Raw genomic sequence first — 26,828 nt, 5'->3', positions numbered from 1 at the left:
ATGTGTTTTAATTTGTTTTAAAACATTTATAAAATATTAAAAATGGTAATTATGTACTTTTATGATTTACTGAACTTCTACATATATTGATGTAACTAGACATTTTTTTTGTAAATGTAAGGTGCATTTCAGGATCATGACACATTGTTTCTTGACAATATTTAAACTAAAATATAATAATATTATTTAAAAAAATATATTTAAAACATACGTAATCTTCTTCAGAAATTTCATTTGCTAAAAATAAACTATTTTCAACTAAATTCCATTCTTTTTTATAGTGTTCTTCTTTGGTAACAGTATCAATAAAAGTTATATCTCTTGTCATTAATTTAATAAAAAATCCTTGTCTTACTTTTATTATTATACCCAAAGCATTATTTTCATCTATTTCATCAGAAGTTTGTGTTTTACATACTTTACAATATACCAATCCAACACGCATAATTGTTCTGGTATATTTGTAATGTTTATCTGTTGTATAAATAACCTTAGACCAAATATTTGAATTAACAATAATATTAGAAATATTGTCAAAAATTCCAATATCGTTTGATAAACATAAATGTGACATACATGATGAACATTTAATTTCATATGTTGCATCTTTATTTTTATTTGAAAATTCTTTTGTAATTTTAGTATAATTTATATTCATTATTTCATTTATTTTAATTCTTTTTTCAATAAAACGTTTAAAGTCTTCATCATTTGTCTTACGTAATTTTGTGGCAACACAATGCATCATTTTATCTCTTTCAAAAAGTTTTTGTTCGTTCAATTCTAATAAACCTTCTGATAATATAAGAATCATATTTTTTGGATGACCTTTTGATGCTTTAAAATTTCCAGTAGGTTTATTATATGTAATTGGACAATTATAACTAACAAAAGCATCAAGAATACTTATATCAATATCATCTTGAGAAATGTCTGTAGTAATTAATATATTCACTTTTCCATCTTTAAATTTTTGTATTCTTTCTTCATAGAATGTAACGATTTCTTCATTATTTGGATTATGATCAGAAAAGTTGATTACATAAGTATGACTACAATTGTATTTTCCTCTAAAATCATTCTCTGCAAACCATTGATCCAATGCTACAGCAATGACTTCATTACTTACACGTACAAGAATTTTTGATTTATAATTTTTTTTACTTGACTGTTTAATAAATTTTTCCAAACGCGTAAGTGGAAAATTTCGTTCTTCTTTTGTTTTTTCAAACTTTGGATCATTATTTAATAGAAGAATTCTATTATATGATTCAAATAAGATTTTTGACAATGATGAAATATCTTCACAATTTTGAATACATCTTTTTAATCTTAAAACACAATTATTAAAAAGATATTTAATTGGCATAACACTATGAATAGAATATGTAAAAGCCAAACACTTGAGAAAATTTATAGAAGATAAAAGTATTTTTTTTGTATTTTCATCTAGTTGTTGTTGGATTATTTGTACAATATTATTTAAATAAGTTTCATAAGTTTCAGTCTCTTCAATGTCAGGAAATTTATTTTCTTGATAATTTTTATTACCAGACAATTCACATAAATATTTATCAATAGCTTTTTCAATTGTATAAGATTCTCTAAAAATCATTTGATTAAAACAATTTGGTACTGATAGACTAATAACAATTTCCTGAAATTTTTTTGGTACATCTATATAAAAATCTTCAATATTATTTCTAACTATATCTATTTTTGAACAACAAAAAATATGACATAAATCTGCTAATCTATCCATACTATTATTTTCACTATTTTCAGCATGTCTACCAAGATATTCTGTTATTCCAATAAGTTTTGGTTTTTTATAAATATATTGATTATATAATTTCATTATTGAATTATATATATGAGCTTCAATAATCTCTTCACAATGATCAATAAAAATTAATGAAAAATCTTGAAAATAAAGTTTGTAATTTGAATTGTTTACTTTTAATAAATCATAAAACATTTGCCCAGACATAATTACAAGATCATGTGCCATAATTTTATTAATATTGTTAAAATTTTTTTCACAATCAACAACTCCATAAATATTTAATAAATCTGAACAAAGTCCACGAATATAAATTTTATAATAATGTACATATTTAAAATGAGGTACAAGAATTAACATTCGTGTAAGTTGTTGTTCTTTACAATGTAATTGGAAATGATTGACAGCAATATGTGAAATAATTGAAAGTTTACCAGCTTTTTCAGGAATCCAAAGTATATGATTTTCTGTATCTTCATCAACAACAGAAACTAATTCTAATTGATATGTTTTAAGTGGTTGTAATCCACCAACAGCCTTTTTAGATGCTTCTGGAAGAAATTCTAAATAATCTTTTTGAAATCTTAATTTTTCTAAAACTTCAGATATTTTTTTGTTATCATTTTGTAATTGATCACCTAATAATTTTCTTCTTCTTATTTCTTCAATTTGATGTTTCATTTTTATACCATTCATAAATAAAATAAAATTAGGATTAAATTGCATAAGTATTGCTCTATTCAAATCAGATTCTGAATAAGCTACTCTTAAATCATAATACCAATTATCTTCAATACTTGTAAAATAATCAACGTATGGAAGTTCTCTTAAAAATAAGCATCCAAGATAATCTGTAAATCCTGGATAATTACTCAACTGCTTCTTAATTGATTTACAAAATATTTCATATTTAGGATTTACCTCAAATCTTTTATATATATCGTGCCATTTTGTACACATTAGAATTTTTTCAAAAAGTCTTTCATCATATTTTTTTGAAAATAATTGACTGTACAAACTTAAACTACAACTAGGAATCATTTTTAACAAAGCTCGTTCTTTTATTTTATTAGGTAATGCTTCTAATGCATTAATAATAAATTTCTTATCGTTGTACGGTTTGAAAACTTCAAAATATTTTTTACATGTATGAAACCGACCTTTTGTACAAATTTTAACTACTTCTGATACATCTTCTTTTGTATTGGCTTTTGATATTAATTTTTCTAACCATTCATCAGCATTTGGTACCATGAAATATTCAATCATTTCATATTTGTAAGTATAAAAATGGGATATAGGTAGATCATTTATATCAATAATAAAATCACCTTCAAACGCCATGACAAAAAAACGAAATGAAAAAATTTATGTGGTAAAATTATCTTCACTTTATAACTTGTTAATATTCAAAAAATTTTAATTAAATTGTATTTATTATACTTTTTATCGATATTACATTGTATATAACATTGTATGTAACATTTATTTAATATTCTATTATAGATTTAATTGTATATTATTCTGATATAAAAAAATTTTTATAAAAAAGTTTAAAATAAGTAAATGATGAAATTAATTTTTTGTAATATTTTTTTTATCCAAACTATTATACTTTATATTACATATTTTTATATTACTTTTCATTGTACTTTTTTTTGTATTTGTAGATTTTTTTTCTGGTAGACTAATTTGATACAATTTTTGAGTTTATTTTGTAAAATGTTAATCACATAATGTTTTATCTAGTATAATTTTTTATGATAAATATTAAATACTAAATAAGAAATTGTTAATATATTACACCAATATTCAAATTTTTAATATACTTAAAAAAATGTAAATATTAAATATAAAAATAATATAAAATGACAATAAAATCGAGTATTTTTTGTTAACAGTTTGATAAAATGGTCCCACCAGGGACTCAATGTTTTGATAACGATTTTTTAAAAAATAAAATGGAAATTGCTCATCCTTCTAAGTTAATAAAAAAAGATGAATTAATGTATTATAAGAAGAATGATGATGCATCATTAACATCTATTTATGATATAACTCAACAATTTTCTAGAATGACTTATAAAGATACCATTTATTTAGGTATTGTACCAATTTCTGAAGCTTTACCAAAAACTGGATATGGACATTTTTACTTATATCATCTTTATAAAAAAGAAATAAAGAATATTAAAGACTTGGATATTTCATTAAAATTATTTGCTCTTGTAAAAACATCTCCTGATGTTGGATTGTATGTTTATTAATTATTTAAATTTTTAAGATTTAATTTCTTTAGACATATTCCTGTTGTTAAAAAACCTGGATACACCACAACTTCCACGTCAATGAAAAATTACTATGCATTGGGATCATTTGATAACAATAAAAGAAAATTTGAAAGTATTGATAAGTTGATTGATTACTATAAACAAGTTAATCCCATAGAAATATTAAAAGATAATAAGAAACTTTTGAATGATTATAAAGTTATTGAAACTCGTATTGATATACCTGGGGTAGCTAATAAGCATTCTTCAAATACTGATTCATCTTTAATATCAGATATTAAAAAACAACCTGTTAATGATAGTGATTACAAAAATATCACTAAGAAAGATACAATAAAGAATATATCTAAAATAAAAAATCAAACTAATAAAGGTAGCTCCAATAATAATTCTTATACTTCTAAGTCGTCACTTTATAAAACAGAAGAAAAACCTAAAATAACATGTAAATTTATAAAATCTGGATATAAAAATATTGTTGATTTTACCAATTTACAAAAATGGGAATACCTAAAATCATTAAGAAATCAAAGATACTTTGATGATCAATTACATTCAAGCTCAACATCTGGATGTTTAAAATCAACTGATTCATCATCAAAATTAATTAAAAAGTCAACTGTCCAAAAAAAAAATAAATCTGAAAAATTAAAAAGAGATGAAAACTTTTATACTGATTTTTTCTTTGGATCAATAAGAAGAAAAGAAGCTAAAAAAAAAGTAAAAAAACCATTTGACTTTGCTTTTTATGTTCGTAAATCAAAAAAGAACCCAAAAAAAGTATTGTATCTAGTATACAAACCACTCAAAGGAAAACCAATTCATCTTAAAATAATTAAAAAAAGAGATACAGAATTTAATGATACAAAAGCTTCAAAAAAACATTTATATGCTGTCATTACACCATATAAAACTTATGATTATTTTAGTAAATATGAAGAAATGGTTGACTATTATTATGATAGAATTGAAAGAGTTAAGGAATTGTATTGCCAATTTATTAGATAACTCTTTTATTTATTAATTTTTATAAAAAAAAAATATTAGTGCAGTAGTTTTATTAATAACAATAAATGGTAAAGAATATTCCTTTTTCTTGTATTATTAACTGTCGATTATCAAAATAAATTTATTATTTGAATAAATGATTTATATAATTGTATAATCTAAATTTTTTAAAAATTTTTCATAAAATAAATGAATATAAATATTTATAAATATTTCAAAAGTTTGAGAATGAGTAATTCTTGTGCAATTAAAAAATAAATAAGAAAAAAAAATTCCTCGGGTTTCTTAATAACAAAAAATGAAATTCTAAAAATAGTTAAAGAATAATTTGTTACAATGTCACTGAAAGTAAACAATTTTTTTTAGTTATTTTTTATGAAAATTATTAAGCTAATTAACATTTTTTCTACAACTTTTTTGTATCATATTACCAGGTATCAGAAAATTATAAGTTTTTTTGTCTAAATAAGTTAAAATACTTTTAAAATAGATAAAACTATATACTTTTAACTATATCTATTGGTGTTTTATTGTAATAAAGAGTTTAAAATGATTAACGATTAAAAAATTTGCTAAAGATAATAATAATTTAAAAGTTGGCTATAACAATTTATTATAAAAAACTTTTTTTTCGAATTTCAAAATGCCACTATACTCATTCGATAGCCCTTTCAAAATAATGAATTTTGCATATAATCATGACTATAATCAAATTAACGGTTCAGAAGTTACAGGCATTCAAAGTTTAAGGGCGAAAGTGGGGAATATTTTTAATAAAAATACGACTTCTGTGATGTAATCAAAAATATAAAAATTAATTTAACGATTCTAGATCAGTTTTTTATGGGAAATTCATTAAGACTAGTCTTATCTTCATAGGTCTAAGCATTCTTGAGATATGATGAAAAAACGTTGTTTAAAAAGTTTTCAAGCATGATCTTATAACTTGAACAAATGAGCTCCTATGAATATGAAACTTGATGCGCTGGGCTTCTTTAAACTTTTGAAGCATAGTCTACGTTGAAAAGTTTTTCTGATTCGCAGTAGTTTTCAAGATATGATAAGTGGTATTTTTGCGCGCGTAATTTATTGTCATCATTTTTTCATATCTCAAGAATGGTTGAAGTTATAAAAAAGTTTTGAAGGTAGACCCTATATGAAATTTGTTCAGAAGTTGATTGCAAAAAGCTGCTCTTACATAGCTTTATTTTGAAGCGAGATATAATGAAAGGCGGAAATTTTTTCTAAATATTCATTGTTCTCGACTCTTTAATATCTAGGCTGAAATTTATCGCATAACCATAAGATTAGATTCATTCGATTTCTCTTGAAAAGTTAATCCAAAATATATAAGTTTTTTAAAAAATATTATGAATTTTGACAGAATTCATAAGTTACACAAAAATATTCTAAACTTCCGACCTGATTATTAATATTAGTGTACAAAAAAAACTTTTTTTTCGAATTTCAGAATGCCATTATACTCATTCGATAGCCCTTTCAAAATGATGAATTTTGCATACAATCATGAATATAGTAGAAATAACGGTTAAGAAGTTACAGCCATCTAAAGTTTGAGGGCGAAAGTGGTGAATATTTTTGATAAAAATACGACTTCCGTGATACTATTAAAAATGTTAAAATTAAATTAATGATTCTAGATCAGTTTTTTACGGGAAATTCATTGAAGGTAGTCTCATCTTTATAGGACTTACCATTCTTGAGATATGATGAAAAAACGTTGTTTGAAAAATTTTCGAGCACGAACTTATAACTTGAACAAATGAGCTCCTATAAATATGAAACTTGATGCGCTGGGCTTCTTTAAACTTTTGAAGCATAGTCTACGTTGAAAAGTTTTTCTGATTCGCAGTAGTTTTCAAGATATGATAAGTGGTATTTTTGCGCGCGTAATTTATTGTCATCATTTTTTCATATCCCAAGAATGGTTGAAGTTATAAAAAAGTTTTGAAGGTAGACCCTATATGAAATTTGTTCAGAAGTTGATTGCAAAAAACTGTTCTTACATAGCTTTATTTTGAAGCGAGATATAATGAAAGGCGGAAATTTTTTCTAAATATTCATTGTTCTCGACTCTTTAATATCTAGGCTGAAATTTATTGTATAACCATAAAATTTGATTCATTCGATTTCTCTTGAAAAGTTAATCCAGAATAAACAATTTTTTTTTTTAAATATTATGAATTTTAACAGATTTCAAAAGTTACTCAAAAATATTCTAAACTTCCGACCTGACCATTAAAAATAGTGCACTAAAAAAAAACTTTTTTTTCGAATTTCTGAATGCTACTATGCTCATTCGATAGGCCTTTCAAAATAATGAATTTTGCATATAATCATGACTATAATCAAATTAACGGTTCAGAAGTTACAGGCATTCAAAGTTTAAGGGCGAAAGTGGGGAATATTTTTAATAAAAATACGACTTCTGTGATGTAATCAAAAATATAAAAATTAATTTAACGATTCTAGATCAGTTTTTTATGGGAAATTCATTAAGACTAGTCTTATCTTCATAGGTCTAAGCATTCTTGAGATATGATGAAAAAACGTTGTTTAAAAAGTTTTCAAGCACGAACTTATAACTTGAACAAATGAGCTCCTATGAGTATGTAACTTGATGCGCTGGGCTTTTTTAAACTTTTGAAGCATAGTCTACGTTGAAAAGTTTTTCTAATTTTCAGTAGTTTTCAAGATATTACATGTAGTTTTTCTTCGCGCGTAATTTATTGTCATCAATTTCTATATCTCAAGAATAATTAGAGATATAAAAAAGTTTTGAAGGTAGACCCTATATGAAAATTGTTTATAAATTGATTAAAAAAGTTTCCTTGTTTATATTTTTTTTTCAAACAAGATATAGTTAAGGGCAAGAATGTTTCTAACATTTTCATTAATTCTTTATTTAATATTTTGACTGACTTATTATGTGGTAACCAAAATTAATAGTGTGTTTTACTTTCATTTGTTAATTTTTTTTATGATATAAATTTGTTGAAGGTGTTATGTTGATAATTTCAATACAAAGTTAAAAATTTTTATTTAGATATTATTTGTTTTCAAAAATTAAAAAAAATAGGTTGTCAAGAAGAAGACTTACATTATTTGTTTCACTATTTGTTGTTATAAACTTTGTATATTTTTTTTAAAATATACTGATATTGTATTATTTTTTAATTATATTTTTATTTTTGAATCTATTTTACTAAATTATTTATTTATAAAAATTGATATTTTTTCTTTTTTTAATTCTTTTATTTTAACATTTTTTAAGAATAAGTTTACATATATGTTTCATTGTTACCTGTTCGTAAATTCATTAAATACATAATTTGTATAGGTTTTAACAACATGAGAAGCTTCTAAATGCTTGTAATTAGACAACATTCTTAAAGCCAATCTTTCAAATTCATTTATTCTCAACGCTCCACACTCTGCAGCCAATTTTGCTAATTCATCTGGCTGTGAAGGTAAAGCAAGTGCAACTTTAATACCTTCATTCTTGAAACGAAGATAAGCTAATATATGACGAAATGATTCAGAGTCTCTATTCAAAAAAAAGTTACCATCTTTGTCAACATCCAACATTACATTCGATTCAATTTTAAACCATTCATAAAGTACTGATTCTGTATCAATACATAGAAGGCTTCTTTTTGTCTAACAAATCTTATTAAATTTAAAATATTTAATAACTTACAGTGTATATTTTTCCTCCAACATTGATATTTATGATATCATCATAATCTAAATCAAGTTTAGCCATATCAATAAAAATTTTTATTAAAATTTTTTTTTATATGATTACTCTAAAATCTATTATTCACAAAATGTAATTTTCAAAGAATTAATAAATTTTATTGATAACAATTATATTCAAAATGTTTTTACATTTTTCTATATATATTTTTTTTTTAAATAATTATTTTATTATTAGGTATCAATTATTTACAAAAAAAAGAAGGTATAATTCTAAGACAAAACAATTTATTAAAACAAGATATTCTAATAGATTTTACTATTTCCATGATTTTAAATATTAAATATTTTACACCATTCATATGTTTTTTTAAAGGATTAATTTTCTTAAATATATTGATACAATTTTTTGAAAACAAAATTAATCATATTATTAAATATTTTTAAATTACTGATACATTTTTACTACATACCTTTTTTATATTGGGTTCATTTTTTGTATATTAATAAAAAAATAAATATAAAATTAAATAAGTATGAAATGATTATTTGAAAAAAAAACATTTTTGGCACATATATTAAATTATTGAATTAATCTTTAGGAAAAAAAAATTTAAGAAAACTATTTTTTAATTAAACTAGTAAATGTAAAATAGTTTAATACTTATTTATTTGTTTATTTTTATTTTTATTTTTGTTTATTATGATAAGTTAGCATTGTGTGTAAATTTATAAATTTAACTTTAAATTATAGTAAATGATTTAATGAGAAATGTAAAGATATAAAATGTTTAGTTTTATTGATAAATGTAGTACCATTAAAATGAAAATAATAAAATTAAGCTTTATTTTACAAGTGATGGTATGTATTAAATAAAATTGCTTATTTCTCAATTATTGTTTTTTTTTAATTTCAAAAAATAAACTATTATCTATATTGCCAATACATTTTATATTCCAGTTTCATAAAATTTTTTTTATTTTTTCACGCTTTATGGTGATCCGGAATAGGATAAAAGAAGGCAAAAGTAATATTCAATTTATGTAGTCAAATTAAAAAATATAATTATATGTGGATGAACTGGAAAAAAGATATAATATTAAACTTTACTACAAATTGTAATCTTTAACAAATTTTCATGTTTTAAATTAAATATTTTCTAATATGTTAAAATTATTTATATAATGAATATTGATATTAACAATGATCATTTTTATAGTATAAAATGATCGATAATTGTTTAATTAATATAGAAATTTAAAATTGTAAAATAATTTATATTCTAATTATTGTTGTCTTTAGGATAAAAGTAAAAATTAATTTTTAACTTAATAATTTTAATAAGTTAGACATTTTTTATTGAAAAACAACTTTTCTTTTTCAGCTGATTTTTATGTTGGTTAGAAATTTTGATTTATATTTATATTTTTGATATAGTGTAAAGTTATGAAAAAAAATACAATATTAAATTCTTGACTATCATCTTAAAAATAAATGAATTATATATTAAATATAATTAAAATAAAAATCTTCTTATATGAAAGTTTATCAAAATATCAATATTTTGTTATATTATTTTGTGATTTATATTTTCATGTGAAATGATTAGGAATCTACTTCAAAAAGTATATATATATATATATGCTTTAATTGATTATTTTTAAAAATATGTTGCTTCTACTATTAACATTTTTTTCACTTGAAAATTATACTATAATAGAAATGCTATCATAACTATATTAATGATATATAATAATTAATTTATTATACTAATTTTATTAATTTAATTATACTAAAAATTGTTATAAATGAAAAATGAATAAACTTAGATCACTTTTTTTTTAAAAAATAACATCATTTTTAATTATTCATTATATAAATAAAATTTACATCACAAAAATAAAAATATACATTCCATCCATATAGTTTCAAATATTTTAATATTATGAATAAAAAGTGAACACTTAAAATTTTTGAAAATAAGACAATAAAACTTATCATTATTACACATTGTTTGTTTAATACATTTGATATTAAGCTTCAGTAACTACTAAATGTTTAACATCTTATGATCTAAAATTATAATATTTATTTTAAATGATACAAAATAGTTTTGAAAATCATATAATTATTTAAAAAAAAATAAATATACTATAATTAACATGAAATAAGTTATATTAAAATGATGTTATATAACCATGCTTTATGATAATATAACAATAAAATTAATGTTACTAAAATAACAATCAAGTTGTTAATGTCTTTAAACTAACAACATTAATCATTTGATTCCAATAAACACAGTGGTAATCTTAAATATAAGATGATTATAATTGTAAGACTTGATCAAATGAAAACAATTATACAAATTTAATAATTCTAAGTTACTACATATTTTTAAAATTAATGAAGACAAAAAAAAGAAGAAAATTCTTATTAAACAATTCTTAAAACATTGTACTTTCAATAAAGAAAATGTTTTTGAATCTTAAGGATAGGACAAACAAAAATATAATAATATAAAGCTCTATTAACATTGATTAATACATTATATTTTACTTGTATTTATATTACTAAAATTTTAATTTTATTTAATATATATATATCATAGTTAATATAAAAATAAACTTTTTATTACAAAAAATATTTTTAAATCTAATTATATCTTTAATGAAAGCTTAAAAACTTTTTTAACAAACATATTTTATATTTATTTTTAAAATTTTTTATAAAATAATTTTTGTTTTGAATGAAAAATATTAAAAAAAAGACTAATTTGTCTTTTAGGTATTAATAGTAATAAGTATGAAAATTATTTATATTATTATCATCTATATATCACTTTTTAAAAGTTGTTTTAGTGACCAAATTACATGCAAAATGAGTTGTACAAATAAATTTGGAGATCCTATTCAAGAAAAAGAAATCATCTGTAATTCAGAAATTTTTAAACAACAAGAATGTACAATTAATAAAAATTTAGGATGTTTAATTACTGAAATGAAGCTAGAAAAGAAGAATGGACTTTGTTTTGAAATTATTTATAAAACTTGTGGATTCAATGAACCACATGCTTCACAATACAAAGGACCATACACTGAAGTAAAAGATACTGATTATGGTAAAGAAATTTTAACCAAGACACGATGTTTTACAAATAATTGTAATATTTGAAAAATATTTATAATTATTTTTGTGTGATATGTTATTTTATGTTTTTAACGGTAAAATGTTAGAAAAGAATTTTAATAACAAAAAAAAGAAAAAATAATAGAAAACATAGGTATATGGTTATTGAAAAAAAGTTACATTTATGATATACCTATTTTTTTAAATTATTTTAATGTTACCATTTTGATTAACATGAAATTTATTGACTTTTTTTTGTAAAAAAAATTTTTTTCTTACATTTCTTAATATTTGCCAACACATAGTATATATGGGAATTTTTTAAATAAACTTTTTTTTTTACACCATTTTATATTAATTAAAGCATACAAAAATAAAATAAAATTGTCTATTTTAATAATAATGAAAAAATTTTTTTTTACATTAATTAAATTTTAATATTACACCTTTAATATAATAGAAAATTATAATTCATTAATTGTATACTTTCTCTTTGATTGTTGACTGTTATCAACTATCTATCAACGGAGCTCATGTCCTTCAATAAATCTAAAATAAAACGGGCTTTGTTAGGTATTATTTAATGTCTACTAATATCTTTTTAAAAAAAGTAATAGATAAAATTTTTTTGCCCTTAACTGGTTTAATTCAAGGAGGAATTTTAATTTAGTACAACCTTCTATTTTTATTATAAAAGTTTCATATTTTCAATTAATAATATCATCTAACATTTTATTTCAATAATGGAAGACAAACAACAATATATTCAACGTGAACGTGAAGCTGACTCTTTGAGATCATTTGCCTTTGCAGCTGTTGCTATTTCTACTGTAGCAGTACTTATCTCTATTTTCTCAGTACCAATGCTTTACAATCATATGCAACAGATGCAAACTGTTATGCAAAATGAAGTAGATTTCTGTAGATCTCGTTCTGGAAATATCTGGAAAGAAGTAACAAGAACACAAGTTCTTTCTAAAGTTACTGGAGGAAGATTTGCTCGTCAAGCTGGATATGGAACCTCAGAAGGTGTTGATGGATCATTTGCTGCTCAACCAACCGGGGGATGTTGTGGATGTGGTGTTTCTGCTCAAGGTCCACCAGGACCACCAGGACCAGATGGTCAAGATGGACAAGATGGAGCACCAGGTCTTCCAGGAAAAGATGGCCCAGATGGTCCAGCCGCCACACCAGCACCAGCATTCGATTTCTGCTTTGACTGCCCAGCCGGACCACCAGGACCAGCCGGTAATCCAGGACCAAAAGGAGCACCAGGAAACGCCGGAGCCCCAGGAAGTGATGGAGCCCCAGGAAACCCAGGATCTGATGGACCAGAAGGACCAGCAGGACCAGCCGGATCAGATGGTGCACCAGGTAATGCCGGAGCTCCAGGAGCACCAGGTATTGTTGAAGAAGTTGAAGGACCAGAAGGACCAGCTGGACCAGCCGGAGCCCCAGGAGCACCAGGAGCCGATGGACAACCAGGAGCACCAGGAGAAGCTGGACAACCAGGACCAGAAGGGCCAGCAGGAGATGCCGGATCAGATGGAGCTCCAGGAGCACCAGGAGCCAATGGAGAACAAGGTCCAGAAGGACCACAAGGAGAGAAAGGAGCATGCAACCACTGTCCACGTAAGTTTAAAGTAATTTTAACATCTTTTATATCTTTTTTTTAGCACCAAGAACTGCTCCAGGATATTAATTTTTCAATAATTTTTTTATCATTTATTTCATTGATGAAATAGTAAAAATAAAAAATTTTCACCTTCCAAAATTTTATTTTATTTTATTTATTTTAATAATACTATCAATCTTTTAAAGATTGTCGATTACTGAGAGTAACACTTTGTAAAATAATTTAAAACAAGTTTAATTTTGATTAAAATCTATTAAAATTAATTATTAGATTTATATATTTTATATACAATTGTTGTATTTGTTAAGAGTAATATTAACTTTTTAATATGATACTATTTACTATCATTTGTAAAAAGAAAATAAAGATATATATATTTTTTTAAATATATTGTAACTTCTCTATTAAATCATACAAATGAAAAATTTTTCAACATATATAATGTCTAATGATATATATATATATAATTTTCAAGTAAATATTATTTAAAAGTAAAATTGTTATATATATATTAAAATATACTTTTTAATAATATCCTTGAAAAAAAGATATTTATTTAAAATCAAAAATTAATAGATAAAAGAAAAAAAGTTAGTCTTTGAAATACCTTTTGCTAAAAGTTGTCTGATTTCAAAATTAGATAAAAATCTATTTTTAAACTAATATATACGCCATTTGATTAAAAATAATGTGAAAGATAAAACATTTTACTAGCATATAATTAATTACTTTATAAGGAATATTTTTAAGACAACCAATATCATGATTTAAGATAATTAAGCATATTTTCAATATTGAAATCTTTTAAATTTATAGCTTAACAGTTAATAGATATATTAATTATAAAAGTCAAAAAATAAAATAAAATTTATTACAAAAATGCAGATGAAAAAGCAATAATGATAACCAATATATTGAATTGTGTCTGGAAAAATCTTTGAAAATAATATCTTCATTATATTTTGATATAAGCTATTGTTAAAAACAATAATAAATAGTTGTAAATTAGTAGTATAATGAATTAAATATTCATTTTATTTTTTTGAATAAATATCAACTTTAGTATTATTATAATTTAGTGATATGGTCTTGGATAATGTTGAACATGATGAGGTTGCCTAACTACAACAGCTTGAGGCATACCATGATAATATACAGGTACTGGTTGGTAATCTGAAATAACAACACAAGCATGAATTATAGCTGGAATACCAAAACAAAGAAATAAAAGTAAAACATTAATCCAGAATTGAGCACCACATCCATATAATATAGCTACAGGTAATGGCTAAAAAAAGTATAAACTTCAAAGTTTTAATTACTTACCGGAAGAATGAGTGCCAAACAGATTAAACAACATTTTGATGTTGTCATATTATTTAATTCACGGGTCAAAAAAAATAATCAAATATGTAGATTATTACAATATTGTATAAAAAATATAAATAAAATTTATTTTTTTAATTTATTAATTTTAAATATATAGTAATTTGTATTTTATGGAAAATAATGTCAGAAAATTTTTAAATAATATTTCATTTGTATTCAAATAAGTTTAAATATCATATTTGATTTAAATTTATTATAATTTTAATTAAATATACTTTATGACAAAAAATATATTGTGAACTTTATAATAAAATAATTTATTTTACATATTTTTTTGCTCATTACATTTTTATTTATAAATAAAAAATTAAGTCAAAAACTTTAATGTACAAACTACAAAGCAAAAACTAAAATATAATTCATTTTTAGTAAAATTTTTTGTAAAAAAAAATATTTATTTTTTTTGATAGTACAATATATAATTTAAATATTTAAGATAACATTTTATATTATCTCTAAAAATGACAACTTTACTTGTTTATTGTTAATAATTAACGTTATAACTTAATCAATGTATATTTTTATAAGTAAAAAGAGATAAAATAATTAACTTATTAATAATAATGTAAAACGATTTTCTTTAAAAAAGTGTCCATATATTGAAAATATTTAAAACTTATAAAAGTGTAGGTAAAAAGTAAAGATACTACATTAAACAAAAATTGTTTTCTTCCTCTACATAACAGATGGCATACATAAAATTTTTATATTCATTATTTGTATATAAAAGGAATATACAAAATTATTAGAAACTTTCCTCTAAATTTCATAGAAAAAATGAGTATACTTTTTATGGCAAAATTTTCTCCAGTTAAATTCCTTTGTTGAGATGTTATTATGATTGTACAATAAAAAGAATAAGTTTTAATAACTACTGAATACTTGTGTAATCTACAGTACTGCTGGTTTCAATTTTCAATGAACATTTTTTACGGTAGAAGATAGTTATGGCAAAAAAAGAATTTATAGTACAAAGATTACTCAAACTATATAAAGTGATTCCATGTTTAAATAGTATCAAGTACAAAAGAAAAAAGCACTTTTTTACTTTAAAGATTTTTCTAGCAATATTCTTAATGCTTCTGGATAGTGATTTTTGGTGAAGGTATTACTTTAACAATTGTTACTTATATTATTATGTACTTAACTAATGTCATCACAGAAACATTTTTTTTTCTTTCATAAAAAAGAAAAAACTTGGTGTGTTATGGTGAGTGACATATCAATTTATGACCACAAATCTTTTTTTTTTACATTTCACCGTTTTGTTTGATTTGCCAATGCCTATAATTAGATTGGTTGTTAGTATAATAACATTTTTTTTTATTTTAGTCATTAAGCTATTTTAAAAAGTTTTTTGCAATCTTAAAGTAATGTTTGATCAAAATTTATCCCTTATTCAACCTGGAGGGGATTTCAATATTATATGGTAAGTGATAAAAATAGAATAACAGTTATTTAAGTATTTCAGGGTTTCTGGAGATCCTATGAAAAAAAAACTTACACCAAAATTGAGGAAGCTAATGGTTGATTGTAATTTAAATGTTATATTGTCACAGTTACGACCTTACATATTTAATTTTCAAAAGGGTATTGCCTACGACAAAACATTTATGTTTCCTTTGAATGTTGTTTACCGTCTTATCTATGGAATTTTGGAATGTCTTGATTTTTCTCTTAATAATATAGAAAAAAAACTTGAAGATCTTACATCCATTGAGATGCGTCTTCTTCATATAGAAGAGAAATTAAAATTATTTGGGCATCAGATTAGTCAATTTCATCTTGAAGATGACACTGATGATGATGATGAAGAAGTTGTAAGAAAAAAAAGAAAATATGAAAGCCCAATTTTTGATGATCATAATATGGAAGAATTATTTCAAGAGGCTACAGATATAGAGTTTGGTCAGTTGGAGGTAGATAAACCAGTTGCTGAATTTCCTACTAGTGTTATTCGTCATTTTCGTACTCCTACAACTTCTAAAAGTATAGAAGAAATTGGAGGTCGTGAGAAAAGAAAGCGTGAATTTACGGAATTATTTGATATCATTTCTGAAGTTGGTAGGACAAATGAAGATGTTATCGAAGTGGCTAGAGAGGCTTTCTCTTCAAATCCTATACTTTCTGAGGCTTTTGAAAAAAGAATTAGTGGTGCTTATGAAGTTCTTGATGAGTTTTATGATATGATACTTGATGACAAGGCTGCACAAACTGAATTGTACCTTCAAAAGTTAAAACTTGTTGAACAGAATGTTATAAATGATGAATGTATTGCTCAAATTAGTAAAGAATCTGGAAGAAGATTTTCTATTAAAGCAGATACCATTATTCCATCCGATATATATACTGAATTGACTTCAATTGCTATGGGTAAAAGTACACTTTTTGCTAAATCTTCTACTCCTGGTACTATTAGAGAGGAGGGTCACGAACAGATAGATACCCCGGCACATGATGTTGGAAAATTGTCGTTTGTGCCAGAAATATCTGATACAGCATTAGAAGAATCAGGCATTCAACTACCTGAAAAAGGATCACCAGTTGGACCAGAACATGTTGAAGGTATTCAGCATCAAATAGAAGAGGGAACTGAAGCAGTTCCTGTCATTCAACAACCTACAAGAAAAAGAAGAAAACCCCAGATTTCAAGAAGTCGTCAACAACGTCAACGTTCTTCCAGTTCGTTGGATGTCGTTACATCAATGCAAACATTAGAAGATATTTTTCAATTTTTTAACAGTAGACAAGCTTCATTTTCTTTAAAAATAACTCGAAAAATAAAAGCAATTTCTAAATTTTGTGAAAATTTTGTACTTGGTCTAGCCACACAACGAGAAAGTTTTGATATACATGAATATATGAAATTTTCTTTTTGGTTCAAAAACCTTGAAAATATTTCAGAAGAAATTTATAAAAATAATGGTTGTTTAATAAACATGTTTGAGAAACTACAAACTTTACCTTTTGATTATAGTGACAATGGCTTTATTATTGAAAGTGAATACAAAAATGAATTAAAAGAAATTTTAGATAATTTCAAAGTTTCTAAAATTGATTGTACTTTATATGCAGCTATTGTTGACATGCCTATAATTGGCCTATGTAACGATCAGTACAACAGTGATATTATAAGAACATGGCTTCAATCTGATGGGTTAAATGAACCATCTTCACAGATGTCTTCTCTTTCTGATTATAATCCACCAAGCGGTGAAAGTTACAATTTGTTACCTAAATATTTACCAAAAACTTTTATGTACTTGGATTTTACATATTCTTTAAAAACATTAAGAAATTCTTATGAAAAATTAAGGTATTCTTTTTTGAAGAAGATGGGACAAGATCGTGATTTGTATCGACGTCATGGTAAATTTTCTAAAAAAGTTAAAAAGTTTGTCTGGAATGACGTTGGAAGCTGGAATTTTATTGACAATGTGGGAATAGTTGAAAAAATGATAAAGGATGTTGTTTTGTCGGATAATCTTTTAACTTCTACATTTTATAATCTTCAATCTTTGGATGAAGAAAGTGGTGTAACAACGAAGCTTATCAACACATTTTTATACAATCCCAATGGTACAATTGTTTGGTCTGATTTGACATTATTTATTGACTCTATTTTGAAAGTGTATTATGAAGATGAAGATAGTAGAAATGTTGAATTTGCTAATATTAAGGAATTTGTAGATGAACTTTATTGTCCTTCTCAACGTAAAACATTTTTTCAAGAAGCAGTTGAGTCTGTTGAGTTTGAATCAAGACTACAAGAGATTCATAATTCATTAGTTTCCATATATAGTGAACCAGAAAATTACTTTTACAATAAGTCTAATGAAAAAGTATTTTCACAATTTGAACATCTTATGCCAATGATTGTCGAGGAAGAAACAAGTATAAGTGATGAAATTGATATGGAAGATATTCTAGATGATTTGGATACATTTGAGTTAGATTTATTTTTGGGACATGTACCTCCTTATAATGTGGTTGAAGAAGAATTTAAGGAGAAAACTTTTAATAATGTAGAATCATTGTATAACACTTATATTAACAATGAAGAAGATTTAAGAGTTAAACTATATGCTGATATTCAAATAACAATGCCTTCGAAATGGGATGATGCTTTGACAAATTATTCAAGGAAAGATAGAAAAAGACATAATGTAGAATCTTCATCTGTACAAGAGAAACCAAAACGTCAACGTGTCAGTGTAAGTTTACCAACAGTACCTGAGGGAGAATTACAACCAGATGAAGGCAAACCAGAAGAGATTCCTATTATACCTGTGGTGGAGGAACTACCTGAAGTAGGAGATCTTGGTATTGAAAAACTGCCACCAGGTGGAGATTCGACAGCATTTAAAGATGTTCCCCATTTAACCGGTGAAGATATATTTAGACATTCAGAAGGTTCATTGACATTTAAAGAAACGGAAGAAATGTGTCCCCAAATTGAAAAACAACAAAAAGAATCTGAAATTTTACTTGAAGAATCTGTTTTACCCTTACCATCGATAGTTGAAAGTGAAAGAAAAGATTTGTCAGATGTTACTCTTCCACCTCCAGAATTTTCTCAAGAACAACTTGTGTCTGAAATTTCTGAATTGTATTTGGAGCCATCTGTAGGACAACTTGATGTTATTAGTGAAAAAAGGAAAGAAGTAGAAGAATTACTTAAACGTTGTGATGTCGTACCTGAATATCATTTTACATTTCCAGTTACCGGTTTTCGTTATGGTGGTAGAAAAAAAAATATAATAACAGATAATGTTTTTCTAAAGAATGCTGCTTATCAAATTGGATCTACTGAGTTATTGGACAGCAATGACAATGAGGTGTCATCTGATAATGATACAGGATTAGGAATTTCAGACTTATTTACAGATATTTCTTTAAATGACTATCCTGAAACATCAATGGAAACATATGAAAAAGCAAAACGATTGGCTGGTGATTCAGAAGTAACAACTTTTAAAAAATTGGTTGGAGATTCACCAACACGTGCAAGTGTTGCTAAGATATTTTATAACACTGTTATTCTTGCAAGAAATAATAAATACCTGTCTCTTTGTCAAAAAGATTCAAGTGATATTAAAATTACAGTTTATGATCCTCCTGGTGAATAGATTTGTTTGTATTTTTTTAAAATTAATATTCTTATTTAATAATTTAATATAGATTTGCTATTTTAAATTTTTTTTTGTAAATTGTATATGTAACTTTCTAATAAATTATTAATTAAATTTATGAATAAAATATTTCTCTAAAGTTTTTATACTTAATAAAATGTTCTGTAACTTTTCCATTTTAGAATATATTTTTTATTGTAGTATTGTTATATTATTTATATTAAAATAATTTTTTCTTAAAATATTAAATATTTTGAAAGTTATATTTAAAACTTTTGATAACACAACTTATCTATTTTACTAAATTTCACTTGTTGTAATTTTTTTTTAAAAGTAACAACTATTTATTAATATTATTGACAGTCAAATTATTTTTCTATAACTTTTGATAATTTGATTTATGTAAATATATTCTTTTACAGTTAAGTACATTAATTTATTATCAATATATACTTAACATTTACCTAACCTAATTCTTAACAAAAAAAAATTTTACTTTTAAAATGATTTAATTTTAATATTATAACAATAAGCATTATTTAGTGTACCAATTTAATTTATAAATCACTATATAAATGTCAAATAAATATAAAAATAACTTTTTCTTTAATTTCCAATTGACATACATCTTATCAATTAAAGTAGCTTTCGACCTATCCTCATAAAGTTAATTATTTAATATTTCTAACTTTTTTTTTATCATATTAAATTTTTATAATGAAAAAATTATTTATTATATATTTTACACTTTCTAATATATCTTTTGTTTATAATTGTTCAGCTTCACATGCCAAAAATAATAATATTGTTAATAATGTTATAACTTCAACAACAGATTATTATGATGATGAAACTGTTACAGATATCGTAACATCTACCACTACTGATATCACATCTACAACAATAAGACGTAATTTTTTAAAATAACATTTTATATATTTTTTTAGCTTGTAATAGTTGTTTACCATTAATTCATACAATGAATAATGCTGGAAGTATTAATTTTAAAGAGACAAATTATATAAATGCTGATACAGGATGTGGTACAATAATTATTGAATGTTCAACAACTGTAGCTGGGGAAACTGTATCTTTTTACTATGAAAATGACTTAACAGCTGATACAAATAATCTTGCCTCCATTGAAAGAGTATTAAATTGTGATGAAAATGGTAATTGGCAAAGTGACATTTCTGGAGGAACTGTCACTTCAGTAGAATGTATTTCAGGATAATTTTAATTCGTGTATAATTGATCATATTTTTTAAAATTAATACATTTAAAAAAAATATTTTAATTACTAAATTTTTTAACAATACAATAAAAAAATATGTCAAAGTTTATGATGAATGATTTTAGTTAAAAAGAAACAAAGAAATAATTTAAAAAATAAGTGAAAGTTTTTTAAAACTTTCGACGTATTTTTACCAACTTTTGATTTAATAATAAATCAATCATTTTTTTTTATTTCAAAAAGTAACTTAAATTTTACTGAAATTTTAAAATATAAAATAAAAGATATACTAAAAAGTAATGTTGAAATTTTTTTAGATACAACTCTTAAGATCCGTCAATAATAGTAGCATTATGCTAGATCAATGAAGACAATTCAAGTAGATCTTTTAACTAATAATTATGTTACAACAGAAATAACACAAATAAAATGTTTATTTTTTTAGATATATTATTTAAAAAAAAACATTTTTGTAAAAATGAAGGGTTATTTATTTTAGATAAAAAAGTAATATAATTAACAATTTTATATACTTATTGTATATTTGTAAAATAATTTGCTTTTATACTAAATATGTGATAACCAAAAGGTCCAAGAATCACTTCATTACTCAATGGTATCACACCAAATAACTTATTTTTTATTGGATTTTTTTTAAAAGAATATATATTCGTAAAATATGATGGATCAATAAACATTTTTCTTTTATAAATATATTTTTCTTGTATCTTAACATTACATTGATCCTCTATAAAAAGATATAATAATTCATTTCTAACAATTTCTTTATAAATTTTCATTGAAACAAATCCATATATATCTGAAATTCCATGTGTTATTGCTTCATCATTTTTATACCATTTATATTTAAAGACAGTTATATCAGCAAGTTGATGTGGTTCATAATTACAATGTAATAAGAATTGAAGATTTACAAAATCATTTTCTGTAAAATTTTTACATAAAATAGATGTTAAAAATAATAATCCAGCTATATATTTTATTTTAAAAATTTTAATCATAATAAAATATTTTATCAAATTTTAAAATTTATTTATATATTAAAAAAAATATGTAAAATCTTAAAATATTTACATAAAATTTCTTCATGATAAATTATTAAAAAGTATAAATATGTAAATTTAATGAAACAAACAACATTTATCTAGTAATAATTAAAAAAAAAATTATTTTAATAATAATAAAATAAGTATAAAATAAATTTTTCTTTTTTTAAACATTATCAGTTGTTGTTAGCTTAATAAAACTGATGACTACTATTATAATATGGTTACAGTTAAATGATTACAAGCTTTATCTGTTTTGACAAGATTCATTTTTTTACCATATATTTTTGATTACACCAAATAGTTATTTTTCTTATTATTTTATTTTCTACTAACAAATAATCATTCAATTTTTTTGGTATTACTAAGAATGGTTCAACAACAAACTAATCACACAGATAAATTATCATTAGAAATTACTTGTAAAAAAAAGGGAATTACTTTTACAAGAGGAGAATATCTTGGTCATGGACGCTTTAGTACATGGTATGAGTTTGTTGATCTCAATAAAAAAGAATTTTACGCTGGAAAAATAATATCCAAATCAAGATATGATAGTAATGATTTTCATAAAAAAGTTTGTTTTTTAATTTATTGTTTTTTTTTCTAAAATTATATACTAGATAAGTAGAGAAATTGAAATTTTAAAGTCACTAAACCATGATAATATTGTTTCTCTTATATCTAGCTTTGAAGATTACAGAAATTATTATATGATTTTTCAATTTTGTTCAAATAATACACTTCGCCAATTTTTACGATATAGAGGAATACTTACAATAGAAGAAATTCGATATTTTACAAAACAAATATGTGATGGATGTTCTTATTTACATGAAAGAAATATTGTCCATAGAAATATATGGTTAGATAGTTTGTTTTTAGATGAAAATATGGTATTAAAAATTGGAAGTTTTGGATTATCTAAAATGTATATAAAATGTCAGAATGAAGAAAATATTTTATGCAAACCTATTATTTATACTTCAATGAATATCATCAACAATGATAGTTCCTTCAAAAAAGATATATGGTTAATTGGATGTGTTCTTTACGCATTAGTATATGGAAAATATCCTTTTGAAATCAAAAGAAGAACAAATATTATTGTCCAAATGTCATTCTGTAAATTAGAACTACCATCATCTGATTCTGAAGATCTTAAAGAAGTTATCACTTCTTTACTTCATCCATCATCTATTGAAAGACCAAATGCAAATGAAATATTAAACTTTAAATTTTTTACAGATGATCCTATTTTCCATACATATACAATACTACAATGTCAAGAGTCATCGACTTTCTCAAGTATGATTTTTGGTAATGAAATCAAAAAGAAATATTTAGAAAATGGTAGATTTTTAAAATTTTCAAACATCTCTTACTACCTAGATAAAATATTAAAAGAATCAAAATTAATAAATAAAAAGGAAATGAAAAAAGAGAGAAATCCTTTATCTAGACCTTCACATTTTGTATCAATGTGGGTGGATAACTCTGAAAAACACAATTTATTATATAAATTATCTGACAATTCTACGGGAGTTTTTTTCAATGACAATACAAGCATTGTTCTTGATTCTTCTGAAAATAATTTGCACTATTATGATGTTGATGGTTCTGAAGAAATATTTACAAAGACAAAATCATTATCAGAACTTCAAAAAAAAGTTAATCTCTTAATGTATGGTTTGAATTATATGAATGGTAGTTTAGAGAAAGCAAAAATAAATAATTCTATAGATGAAAATTATGATTTAGAAAAAATTCCTATTTTAAAAGGATGGTTTAGAACAACTAAGATGATTGTATTTTATCTAGGCAATAATATATTACAAATTAATTTTTTTGGAGTATGTTTTTTTTTTTTATTTTTTTTAGTTTTCTTAATTTTTAGTGTCATACAAAAATTATTTTATCACTTTTGGAAATGTCATTATCAATAATAGATGGAAAAAAAGAAATGGAAAGTTATGAACTTCAAAAACTTAAAGAAGTTGGTTGTGAAGGTAAAATATTTTCTATGATAAAAGTTTTAATAGAAGTCATTAATGTAAAACTGACCGGTAAAGTAGAATCTACAGATATAAATGGTTTTCACATACTTTATGGATCTATAAATCAAAACATTTGTTATTACAAAAAATAAGATCTTTTAATTTTGTATATATTTTGACAATAACAAATATCAAGATTATTGTTATAACTTTTATATATAATTATATATAATATATTTAAATACAAATATTTATTTTTTACAATTAAATAAAAATTAATTTTAATATTTTTTAAAATTATACTCTGAAAATTTGTTAATTAATTTTAATTTTTTACTAACTTTCAATTTTGTAAATGTATTATCATTACTTTCCATTCTATTTAATCTTGAATTTCTTCCAATTACTTCCATATGATACATTAAAAATTCTAGTGCATACATCATTTCTCCTCTAACATAATGAAAAGTTATTGGAAAATCAGCTACACTATCAAATGAAGGATTATATTTGAATTTTGCCATATTAATAAATCCTTGTTTAAATCCATCAATTACAGGAGAAAGTGCTCTTGGAGGATCTAATACATTAAATAAAACTCTCTTTTTACAATCAAGACTTTGACTTGGTAGTGCTCCTAAATTTTCTAAACAATATCCTATTTCAAGATCATCAAAAGCTGAATCTATCTGTCTACAATATTTTGGATTATCTAAACCTTTTTCAACTAAATCTCTAACACTTTTTTTACTCATAACATAACCAGCACCACCACTATTATAAGCATGTGGATCAGGAGTACCACCAATAGCCATTCTAAAACCATGATAACCATGTTTATTTGGATTTTCATTTAATAAGAAAGCTCTTAAATTTTCCATAACTACATATGTATCATCGTCAGCCTTAAGATACCAATCATATTTATCACCATGTTTCTTCCAAACATGTTTTAATGTATTTTTCATCTTACCAAAAGAATAAGAATATCCATCATTATGATAAGCTTTAAAAGTTGGAATATCTTGACTTTCTTCACCAGATCCAAAAATATAATTATTACATCTTTTTATCCATGTTTTTTTTTGAAGAATAATTCTTTCTCTATTAACTTTTGAAGTTAGAACAATACAAAAAATTTTTACTTTCTTTGAAATATGTTCATTAATCATATTAAATACTAAACAAAATATTTTAAAGAAAATTAAAAACAACTAGCCTGAATCATCAAATGAATTGTTAAAAAATTTCTTAAAATTTGGTTCCATATTCTTATTACATAATACATTTTTTAATATAAAAAAAATAAAAATAAAATAAAAATATTTATTAATTAATAACATTTCATAAGTAAATTATTATAAAAGAAAATCTAAAAAATATTAATATAATTATAATAAAATATATACCTTTATTTAAACCAAAATTAAATTAAACATTACATAAAAATTATCCTCCAATGAAATATATTCAAAAAAAATTTTATATTTTATAGAATTGAAAACAATCATCTTATAACAATAATGAAAGTTTTATATAATAAAAAAGAAATTAATATAATAATTAATATTTAACAAATACCTTATATAATTATCAACATTTCTATCCATATTTTAACATTAAACATATTTTTACTAGGTCATCTTATATTAAAATTAAATATAGATCCCAGTATTCAACAAGAGTATCCCATTTCAATAATGAACATCGTAATTACAAAAACATTTAAAGAAACTATTGAATAAAATAATTTCAATAAAATTTCTTTTATTATATAATTATTTTTATGGTATATAAAAGAAACTCCATAATAATTACAAATTTCATATTATTTATTACTATGAAAAAATTTAAATGAATAATAATTATACTATTGTTAAATATTGTTATTTTTATCAGAAATAAAAAATCTTTTTCTTTATAATTTAATCTTGATATATTAAAGTACATCTATATAATAATAAAATATCATTCAACATTTCATTAATGAACTAAATTCTTTTAGCTTTATTTTACATTACTGTCGTCAAAATAAATATAGTTATAATGAATTCTTTATCAAATGATTAACATTTTATTTAACATAAATAATGTTTAATTATGTCTACTTTTTGATAGATTTTATTTTTCATTTACAAAAACAATGTTATAATAAATATTCAATAATACCTCATGAAATAGAAAAAGAATCCCAAACGCCATCTAAATAGAAATTTTTACTATTAAATGATTTAAATAATAGAGACAATCGACAGTAGAACATTTGATTAAAACAAATAATTACTTATACCAAGAAATGGACAATATACGTAGAAAAAAAATAGAAATAAGAAGTTATCAAGCAATTAACACAGTTGGAAAAGTTATTGTAAATCAGTATATGAAAAAATATCTTGAGAAACAACAAAAGAAGTCAGCTTTCTTTTTAAAAAAAAGATTTA

At 23.2% G+C, this 26,828-nt stretch overlaps 11 protein-coding genes across 11 annotated transcripts; 6 read left to right on the top strand and 5 right to left on the bottom strand.

Annotated features, from left to right (window-relative positions):
* Nucleotides 1-49: 49 nt before the first annotated feature.
* SRAE_1000062400 (Hypothetical protein) lies at nt 50-3,037 on the bottom strand (the record flags this gene model as incomplete). Its single annotated transcript, XM_024647480.1, has 2 exons — nt 50-166; nt 212-3,037. The coding sequence occupies 2 exons, from the start codon at nt 3,035-3,037 to the stop codon at nt 50-52; spliced, it is 2,943 nt and encodes a 980-aa protein (XP_024501553.1).
* A 656-nt stretch (nt 3,038-3,693) lies between these two features.
* Nucleotides 3,694-5,082, top strand: SRAE_1000062300 (SH2 domain-containing protein; the record flags this gene model as incomplete). The annotated part of the gene is made up of 2 exons (XM_024647479.1): nt 3,694-4,037; nt 4,083-5,082. The coding sequence occupies 2 exons, from the start codon at nt 3,694-3,696 to the stop codon at nt 5,080-5,082; spliced, it is 1,344 nt and encodes a 447-aa protein (XP_024501552.1).
* Nucleotides 5,083-8,403: 3,321 nt separating this feature from the next.
* Nucleotides 8,404-8,869, bottom strand: SRAE_1000062200 (Potassium channel tetramerisation-type BTB domain and BTB/POZ fold domain-containing protein; the record flags this gene model as incomplete). Its single annotated transcript, XM_024647478.1, has 2 exons — nt 8,404-8,763; nt 8,804-8,869. The coding sequence occupies 2 exons, from the start codon at nt 8,867-8,869 to the stop codon at nt 8,404-8,406; spliced, it is 426 nt and encodes a 141-aa protein (XP_024501551.1).
* A 2,814-nt stretch (nt 8,870-11,683) lies between these two features.
* Nucleotides 11,684-11,977, top strand: SRAE_1000062100 (Hypothetical protein; the record flags this gene model as incomplete). The annotated part of the gene is made up of 1 exon (XM_024647477.1): nt 11,684-11,977. The coding sequence occupies one exon, from the start codon at nt 11,684-11,686 to the stop codon at nt 11,975-11,977; it is 294 nt and encodes a 97-aa protein (XP_024501550.1).
* Nucleotides 11,978-12,675: 698 nt separating this feature from the next.
* On the top strand, nt 12,676-13,634 carry SRAE_1000062000 (Nematode cuticle collagen, N-terminal domain and Collagen triple helix repeat-containing protein; the record flags this gene model as incomplete). The annotated part of the gene is made up of 2 exons (XM_024647476.1): nt 12,676-13,564; nt 13,609-13,634. 2 exons carry the CDS (start codon nt 12,676-12,678, stop codon nt 13,632-13,634), a joined length of 915 nt encoding a protein of 304 aa, XP_024501549.1.
* A 1,009-nt stretch (nt 13,635-14,643) lies between these two features.
* Nucleotides 14,644-14,942, bottom strand: SRAE_1000061900 (Proteolipid membrane potential modulator family-containing protein; the record flags this gene model as incomplete). Its single annotated transcript, XM_024647473.1, has 2 exons — nt 14,644-14,856; nt 14,895-14,942. 2 exons carry the CDS (start codon nt 14,940-14,942, stop codon nt 14,644-14,646), a joined length of 261 nt encoding a protein of 86 aa, XP_024501548.1.
* A 1,388-nt stretch (nt 14,943-16,330) lies between these two features.
* On the top strand, nt 16,331-20,086 carry SRAE_1000061800 (Hypothetical protein; the record flags this gene model as incomplete). Its single annotated transcript, XM_024647472.1, has 2 exons — nt 16,331-16,386; nt 16,429-20,086. 2 exons carry the CDS (start codon nt 16,331-16,333, stop codon nt 20,084-20,086), a joined length of 3,714 nt encoding a protein of 1,237 aa, XP_024501547.1.
* A 720-nt stretch (nt 20,087-20,806) lies between these two features.
* SRAE_1000061700 (C6 domain-containing protein) lies at nt 20,807-21,323 on the top strand (the record flags this gene model as incomplete). Its single annotated transcript, XM_024647471.1, has 2 exons — nt 20,807-20,999; nt 21,037-21,323. The coding sequence occupies 2 exons, from the start codon at nt 20,807-20,809 to the stop codon at nt 21,321-21,323; spliced, it is 480 nt and encodes a 159-aa protein (XP_024501546.1).
* Nucleotides 21,324-21,856: 533 nt separating this feature from the next.
* Nucleotides 21,857-22,345, bottom strand: SRAE_1000061600 (Hypothetical protein; the record flags this gene model as incomplete). Its single annotated transcript, XM_024647470.1, has 1 exon — nt 21,857-22,345. The coding sequence occupies one exon, from the start codon at nt 22,343-22,345 to the stop codon at nt 21,857-21,859; it is 489 nt and encodes a 162-aa protein (XP_024501545.1).
* Nucleotides 22,346-22,760: 415 nt separating this feature from the next.
* Nucleotides 22,761-24,539, top strand: SRAE_1000061500 (Serine/threonine-protein kinase polo; the record flags this gene model as incomplete). Its single annotated transcript, XM_024647469.1, has 5 exons — nt 22,761-22,967; nt 23,014-23,743; nt 23,783-24,243; nt 24,288-24,399; nt 24,436-24,539. The coding sequence occupies 5 exons, from the start codon at nt 22,761-22,763 to the stop codon at nt 24,537-24,539; spliced, it is 1,614 nt and encodes a 537-aa protein (XP_024501544.1).
* Nucleotides 24,540-24,668: 129 nt separating this feature from the next.
* On the bottom strand, nt 24,669-25,655 carry SRAE_1000061400 (Glycoprotein-N-acetylgalactosamine 3-beta-galactosyltransferase 1; the record flags this gene model as incomplete). The annotated part of the gene is made up of 2 exons (XM_024647468.1): nt 24,669-25,567; nt 25,607-25,655. 2 exons carry the CDS (start codon nt 25,653-25,655, stop codon nt 24,669-24,671), a joined length of 948 nt encoding a protein of 315 aa, XP_024501543.1.
* Between the last annotated feature and the right edge of the window lie 1,173 nt (nt 25,656-26,828).

This window comes from Strongyloides ratti, assembly GCF_001040885.1.
Source record: "Strongyloides ratti genome assembly S_ratti_ED321, chromosome : 1".
In the NCBI taxonomy this organism is placed as follows: Eukaryota; Metazoa; Nematoda; class Chromadorea; order Rhabditida; family Strongyloididae; genus Strongyloides; species Strongyloides ratti.
This window is presented reverse-complemented; position numbering and strand designations above follow the sequence as displayed.